This window comes from Cephus cinctus, unplaced genomic scaffold (assembly GCF_000341935.2).
Source record: "Cephus cinctus unplaced genomic scaffold, Ccin1 Ccin1_scaffold3395, whole genome shotgun sequence".
Classification (NCBI taxonomy): domain Eukaryota; kingdom Metazoa; phylum Arthropoda; class Insecta; order Hymenoptera; family Cephidae; genus Cephus; species Cephus cinctus.
The window spans coordinates 1-7,997 of NW_014334577.1; the positions used below are offsets into that span (position 1 = coordinate 1).

The 7,997-nt window shown below is 40.2% G+C and overlaps 2 protein-coding genes across 5 annotated transcripts; one reads left to right on the top strand and one right to left on the bottom strand.

The window, feature by feature from the left end:
- Window positions 1-16: 16 nt before the first annotated feature.
- LOC107274586 lies at window positions 17-2,490 on the top strand. Its single transcript, XM_015753852.2, has 4 exons — window positions 17-980; window positions 1,176-1,430; window positions 1,517-1,681; window positions 1,770-2,490. Exons 1-4 carry the CDS (start codon window positions 591-593, stop codon window positions 2,196-2,198), a joined length of 1,239 nt encoding a protein of 412 aa, XP_015609338.1. The 5' UTR covers window positions 17-590; the 3' UTR covers window positions 2,199-2,490.
- LOC107274585 (SURP and G-patch domain-containing protein 1) lies at window positions 2,271-7,399 on the bottom strand. 4 transcript variants are annotated; one of them, XM_015753850.2, is made up of 9 exons: window positions 7,110-7,399; window positions 4,974-6,214; window positions 4,661-4,751; window positions 3,751-3,929; window positions 3,341-3,678; window positions 2,924-3,248; window positions 2,746-2,830; window positions 2,516-2,645; window positions 2,271-2,442 (listed from the first exon to the last, which is right to left on the bottom strand). In XM_015753850.2, the coding sequence occupies exons 1-9, from the start codon at window positions 7,334-7,336 to the stop codon at window positions 2,416-2,418; spliced, it is 2,643 nt and encodes an 880-aa protein (XP_015609336.1). In that variant the 5' UTR covers window positions 7,337-7,399; the 3' UTR covers window positions 2,271-2,415. The 4 variants fall into 4 exon arrangements, with proteins under 4 accessions (XP_015609336.1, XP_015609335.1, XP_024947601.1 ...); XM_015753849.2 differs by having other exon boundaries at window positions 4,661-4,763; XM_025091833.1 differs by lacking the exon at window positions 7,110-7,399 and adding an exon at window positions 6,742-6,872 and having other exon boundaries at window positions 4,661-4,763.
- Between the last annotated feature and the right edge of the window lie 598 nt (window positions 7,400-7,997).

Here is a 7,997-nt window from a genome sequence, read left to right on the forward strand (position 1 = left end):
GAAGTTATCGCGAGAAGAGAAATTTGACCATACCGACGTACAGAAACCCAATATCCACGTCGATAACGTAGTTATGCCGCACGGGAGTGAGTTAGCGAAGAAAAATGATCCAACAGCCGTTACCATTGTATACTGATCTCTATAAATGATTATCACGATTACAATTGCACGTATATGTATATATATATTTCATACGGTTAAATTCAATCCGTAAGTGAAGTTAAACATCAATTATCTTGGAGCACATGCTGTCCATTCGTCATTCGCCGCGAGGCCGTCACGCCGTCGAGGTCGACCCGCAGTTTTCGGCATCGCTGAACCCAATCATTAAATCAGGTCGTGAAACAAGAAAATCGGTTATCACCGAGTGCCAGAACGATTCGCCGACGCGTAAAGAATTTAGTGAAAAGGATTAGCCAACTGAAGTTTCACAGCGTGATTGTCGTCACCGTGTAAAATCGTCCTTGAACAACTACGAGAGAGAAAGAAGGATCAGGAATTTTTATGAATATCAGTTTCTCGTAATTCTTGGACGCGACAGTTTTTTTTTTGGAAAATAACGAATAAGTGTATTAAAAAGTAGTATAAAAATGCCTGAACAAATTTGTCGCGATTACTTCGAGGAGGATTTCCTGCAGAATCAGCTGATGAAATTGGTGAAAAGTTTGAACGTTATCAGACCGAAATTCCGTGTTTCCTTAGCGAGTGACAAAGCTGATAACTTCGTTGGGTGCGTTTACAGAGTAGTTGTCAGCGATGAAAATAATGGAAAGGAATGTTCGCGTCGATCGTTCATATTCAAGGCTCCGTCAAGGGACTGGAGTCGCAGGCGTTTCATGCAATCGTCCTTGCTGTTCGCACGTGAAACTCTCTTCTATGAGACAGTGGTGCCAATTTTTGAGGATTTACTGAAGGAGCGCGGCAAGTCGCTTGATTTCGTGCCAAAATATTACGGCGGCAGCACCGTTGAAAACGAGGAGGTTCGTTATCCGTGTTATCCGATTTCCTTACAACATGACTCCAACAACGTCAAACATTCCCAGTCTAAATAAAATAAATTCAAAGACATATAGATATACATAGAACTAGTACACGCTATTGAAAATTTGTTTGTAAAGTATCTACCTTTTTTTTCCGTCAAAATAGAAATTTTTCAAATAAAGATTTTCCTTCAGACAATAATCCTCGAGGATCTGTCTACTCGGGGTTTCGTCCTCAGGGATCGTTTGCGACAATTGGATCATGCACATGCCTCGTTGGCAGTTCGTTACTTGGGACGTCTGCACGCCATCAGCTTCGCTTTGCGCGATCAGAGACCGGATGAATTTAGAATATTTTCAGGAATGAGAGAAGACGTTTTTCGAAAGGAATGTTTGGAAACTGAAGGATATCGTAATCGCGAAAAAGTCTTTGCTCAGTGCGTAAGAACGGTGGGTATTGAAATTACAAGGCTGTCTTGTTTTTTCAAATTATATAAATTGCCCGAGTAACGTTGTTACTTTATCTTGTTGACTAGGTACTGCAGGACGAAGATCCTTATTACACAGAAAGATTTGAAGAATTTTTGAAGGATTCAGTTGAAAAAGTGCAGCTTTGTTGCAGAGCAGAAACAGCCGAGCCATACAGTGCATTGAATCATGGGGATTGTTGGTCGAACAATCTACTCTTCAAGTACAATGAGGTTTGTTTTGTTAATACAATGACGTCTAAAAATGATTTAAATACGCAAAAAAATGACTGATAATTTTTTATTATTTTATGTCCTTCAGGCAACAAACGAACCGACCGCAATGTACTTTGTGGATTTTCAAGTTTCCCGTTACGTGTCGCCCGCATTGGATATTCACTATTTACTCTATTGCAGTTGCAATCAGAAATTGCGAAGCGCTTATTACGACAAACTGATTGAAGAGTATTACGACTCATTTTCAAAGTACCTCAGGGAATTGGGTTCAGACCCAAATAAACTGTTTCCAATGGAAGCGCTGCAGGAGCAGCTGAAGAAATTTGGAACGTTTGCCGGCGTCGCGTGTTTAATTCTAATTCACATGTTCACTTTCGGTAGAAGAGATGTTCCAAATGTCGACGCGTCGAATGACGACGTGAAATGTTTGCAAGAAAGATTGAAGAAAGATCATTTTTATCGCGAAACTTTGCACGACTGCTTCAAGGATCTGATCGACCGTAATTACATCTAGAGCGACGCGCATGCAGAATTTAAGAATTTTACAACCGACGAAAAAGTTTCATTCGTTAAGCTTAACTCATAGTTCTTTACGTCAACAGTTTTTACGACAGTTTATTACTTATGTATCTTTTTTAATTATACAAAATAACGAGCTTCTTTTCGATAGAAAATGTTACGTGCAATCATTTCTTCTTTTCCATCAAACTAGAGTAGCGGTCGCTCGAAGCTCAGTAGTAAGGTCTTCGCGGATTGTTCTGTAATTATTTCACTGTTAGTAACGAATAAAAATATTTTTAAAAAGATTCATATATCCGTTACAATGATTACCAATGGATTAGGCCTAAATCTGTAAGCCAACATCATTCGTTTTCTATACGCATCAAATTCATCATCGTCCCGAGATATGCCATCAGGTCTTTCCGAACCAAGTCCGGCACTGTCCAGTCTATTAGTAGCTCTAAAAAAATTTTTTAAATTAAATTATAACACAAAAATTGAAAACCTCTAAACTATGAAGTCACAGGATCCGAACAGGAATAAAGTCACAAAGTTCATACTTGTTCACCGGCTCTACTCGACCGCTTCCTTCACTACCTAAACCTTGACCTTCGCTCCAGCCAAGCTTTTGTAACATTTGAAAACCTAAAGGAACAAACGTTTCACCGGGTCAAGTAAATAGGTTAGGTCGAAGCATAATTTTTCGTTTACAACAGTAAATGGTAAATCATTAATAACCTATGTTGTCTTCCTTCAACTTGTACTCCTTGTAGTCACTAAGATCAGGCTCCTTTCCCTCCTTAACCGCATTGTACTGTTCCATAAATTTCTTCAACTCGTCCGGAGGCAGGAAGTCGCCAATGTGATGCTTCCCTTCCGCCTGCGCAGTCAATTCCTCAGCCCACATTTGCGTAGCTTCCATCTCAGCTGATCTTATCTTGTGTTCCCACGTGCCGCCTTCCACCTCCTCGTCGCTGTCATACTCGTACTTGTGTTTACCTTGAGCTTCCAGGCGCTTCACCTCTTCGCGCTTCTTCAGTAAATTTTGATATAATAGATTTATCTGAAATAAAAAAGAGTTGATTGATCGTCCAAGGGATCGAGGATCCGAGGATCAAAGGTGGATTTATGTTATTTTTTAAATATATATTTCACCTTGTAATGGTCCTCCGCTTTTTTCCATTGCTCTTCACTGAGATCCAGAGTGCCAAAGGTTTGTCTGGCATACTGAATCAGTGCTGGATCATTCCTGGATATTTTACTTAGCATTGGATTTTTTCCTTTGGTATTCTGCGTCTTTGGCGACGGTATAATCACCGCCGGTTGACCGATCTGTCCCGGGATTGCTATGCCTGGCTGGGACATCTGTCCAGGTGTGGATCTTGATCCTGGTGTAACGTTTATCCCGGACAAAGGAACCTTGTTTTCAGGATCGCCCCATCTGCTACGTCTTTTTCTTTTACGCTCATCGCGATTGTCTTCCTTGTTGTTATCTGTTTACAAGAATCAAGTACTTCAGTATCAAAGTGGAGAGTTCAAGTTTCATTGGATACTTCCGAGTTTACCATTCTGAGATTGTTTTGGTGGTTTATCGGTATCGTCATTGTCACTGAGTGCTTCTTCCGGACAATATGGTTCCGCTCCACTACCGCTTTTTCCCTCTTTGCCAGCCTTTTCAACGCGAAACTTCGCCACCAATCCCCTGTACTGCTGATACGCTGCACTTTGCTTTTGGTGCAGAAACCTTGATTAAAATAATACTTAAAACGCTGCCAAGTAAGATATACTCCTAGATGTAGTGTCGCACTTTACAGTTATGGGATATAAAAAAAAAAGAAAGTATCTGTCATAGGTTTCTTTTCAGTCCTTCATTAAAAGCGAACGAATTACCGAGGTCGAGCGAATTTTTATAAATTTTTTCTCGCTGAATATATGTACAAATGATATGCAAAGACTTGTATGCGGTTTTAATAAAGCAGTAGAAAAAGTCATCAAGGATATCGTGCAGAACGTGATCAATTTTCATAGTTAATCATTTTCAATATAGAACATTCTTCATGATTTTCATTGGTGCACAGATAAATAGCACTATGCAAAGGATACAGGATTGTTATTCGATAGGACACTATTTATCCATTTAATGCAAGAACAAAAGCATGGTGTAAATAAAATATGCAGGTCCCTTGGGAAATAGGATTTTGAAAACAATTGACACAAGTCCCCATGAAAGAAGCGCACTTGTATTTATCAGAAATGATCTAACGTAAGCATCTTCAAGAGTGCACAAATAGTCAAGGAACAGAAAATACAATATGGCATTGCGAAACAAGTTCGCAGTAACAGAAGTTGTGTGAAATTTTATCCATAGTACTGATAAGTGCTCAAACACTGCAACCATGATAGTGCATCGTAAGAGAGCACAGGAATTGGAAAACTGGATATAAACAATTGGGAACCAGTCAGGACAGTAATTACCATAATTTTGGATCTTGGGCATTCTTCTCCCGCACTTCCTGTTCAATTTCGTCACCGCAATCAGCTACGATCCGCGCCAACTGTTCAGCTTCTACGGGACACACTTAGAATCCTTCATCAGACAAGTGTAATCGTACCAGAATTCTATGACGTATTCAATTAACAATTTTCTTTATGGTGTCTTTCAATTTTATCTTTTTCTGTTATCTAACGCGAGTGCAGTATGTGAAATGTCGATTTGTTGATCTGATGGAGCTGTTATCACTATATAGAATATGTTTCTTCGAACGCACGAATGATCTGAACGTCCTACCTAATTGATCAGGAGGCTGTAGACTCGTTGGTGGCCTTACTGGAGGTGGAATCTGGACATTTGGTGGTCCCACATTAATAGGCACCTGATTCGGCAATGGATAACTTGTTGCCATAAGATGTGGTGGTGGTGGCGGTGGTGCATTTTGGATTATTGGTGGAGGTGGTACGTTTGGCGGTGGCACGTTTGGAGGTGGAATATTAAGATTTGGTGGTGGTACGGAATTTATAGTAGATGGTACACTGTGCACAGGTGGAGGTGCAGACATTATCATGGGTGGCATTACTGTCGGAGGTGGTAAATTAGGTACACTAGCTACTGTCACTACTATCGCCTGTGTTGTCATCGACAACATGTTTGGTGGCATTTGGGACATTGGTGGTAGTATGTTCGGAGGTGGTACATTTGGAGGTGGAATATTCGGTGGTTGCAAGTTAGTCGGCGGTGGAATATTACACTGTTGTGGTGGTGGTATGATGTGCTGCGCTGAGGAGGATGGTATGCCAGGTTGTAAATTTGGTAAAGATACGTTCTGGGAAATTTGCATGCTAGGAGGTGGCACATTTGTATTAGGTGGCATACTTTGTAATGGTGGTGGAGGTCTTATTATATGAGGAGGCGGTATAGGCATTCTTGGATTTCCAGTGTGGTTTTCCATGTTTGAATAATTGTTGTTAACGTTTTTAGGTGGTGGTGGCATTCTGTGCATGTTTGGTGGAGGAATGTTAGGTGCCATGCCGCGCATGTTAGGAGGTGGTACGTTTGTCATTTGCATTATAGGCTGTGACATTAGTGGCGGAATGGAAGAGGGCTGACTCATGGTCTGAGGTGGAAATTGTTGTTGATTAAAGTGTGGACGTGGACCATTTGGTGGAGGTTGGTGAAAAGTGTGTCTTGCATCAGGACTTGGAGATGATCTACGTCTTGTGGGTGATGGACTGGATGAGGAACTGTGTCTTCTATCCGAAGATCTTCCCCAGCGAGAATCGTTTCTTCTACGATCCCTTCTGTTTTCCCAGTCTCTGCTTTTGTCGTTGTTCCATCTACGATCTCGATCACGTGTGTTCTCGTAGTTCCTCTCATCCTTGCGCTCATCTCTCTTTTCCTCAGATTTCATTGGGGTTGCATCTTGCTTACTAGGACCTTTGTTACTCGCTATTTTCTTAAATTGGTCCAGAAAGCTTCCATCATTAGCAAATAAATTCACTGTCGGGGATGCAGTTGGCTTCTCATCGTCTTTTCTATAAATAAACAGGTGCATCACTTGACCTCCATTTGTTGCATTAAATTAAGTATGTCTATTAAAGGGAACACATTGAATTGATGATTTCTCAACCAATATTCTGAGTCATAACATAGCTATAGATTAATAAACATAAACAGCATACGCATGGACAACGCTATCCATATCAAAACAAAAATAATAAAATCATGTAACAGTTACAGAATGTATTGAGAAAGAGATAAAAACATCAATAAAACCATGAGAAACCATACAATAGTTAGCCGGGGATAAGATATGTATAAAGTAATAATAGTCAATAAAAGATACAAATGCAGAATTCCATTCTAAAACAATAGATTATGCAACTGCAAGAAACTTGGCTGCACGCATTGCAGTATAAGCGAGCCGACTAAAGAGAGCAAAAAAAAGAAAAACGTCTGCAGACATCTAACCTCCAAATATTCGAGAAATGTTAAAACGTATCAGAAGGCAAGCATGTGATAGCCTTTCTAATATAAAGATATGACACGTTCATCAAATTACTTATTAATAACTGACAAGTAGAAACGCATCCACGACACACGATATATTGCGAATAACCCGATAAATTGGGTCACACCTGCACAGGGCAAGAGCCCAAGCAGCCTAACAGTATTATCTAATTACGGAAACACCAAGAAAACAGAAAAGCAACATGTAGATAAAGTAATCGTTTTAAAAGAATCCGCAAAAACATTGGATTTGCACAAAATAAACTGTCGCTGACCTATCGTAACAAAGCATTTGAGCGGGAAGATGAACTATATAAAGTCCGAGCAAAGAAAATAAATGATATAGGTGTCGTCAAAGACCAAAAGTATATTCGAAGTAAAGTAAGTCGATTCAAGGGATCCTCCTTAATTAAAACTCACTTGAACGCAGGAGGATTCGGTTTGGCGACAGAGACAGAGGAGGCTGAAGACGACGACTTCTTTACACTGTCAACAGCTTGCTTCGCTTTCTGCTCCTGCATCTTTGCCTGAATCTCCAACTTCTTTTGCTGTATTATCTGTTCCTGCTTCGACATTTGCGCGAACCTCTCGTTTCGCGATGTTTTCGAAACAAACGGGTCCGAACCCTTCACTCCGCGATACGCCATGTTTATCGTCTCGCGATTCAGGGCATTCGGGAACTGAACTGAACTGAACCTACGAGTGAAGAACCACTGGCCTGCAACGTCACAAGTGCATCCCGGAACACGTGACCTGCGCGATGAGCATGCGCACCGGGTATATCGTCGACTTAATTTCAGCCTGATTATTTCGTGAATTTCTACAGAAAATAGCTAAATACGTTCGATTGTTATAAAATTACTTAACAATTTTACACGGAAGATTAACGTAGAATTACAATATCGCATCCGAATAGCGATTACGTATTTCTTTTTCGAAATTTTCAGACACCTAATTATCTGTCTGCACGTTTGCATACTGCAGGCGCTATATATTTTACGATTAACGATGTAACCAGAATGTAACAAAAGCTTCGTATGGTCTACAATGTAATTAAGTCTTCCAAACGCTGAAATGGCAATGTTTGATTATTAGATAAGCCAAACAACCTATTGATAACACGCGTGTAAGATTCCCAATAGGTGTTGTAGTTAACTAACAATAAAATATGATAATAATAAATGGAAAGAAGAATAATGGACAACATAAATGCATAAATGCCGACACTGAGGACATAAAATGTAGTTCGGATGTTCTGCGTTGTGTTTTAACAAAACTGATAAATTTGGCGGGTACACCGATTGCGAT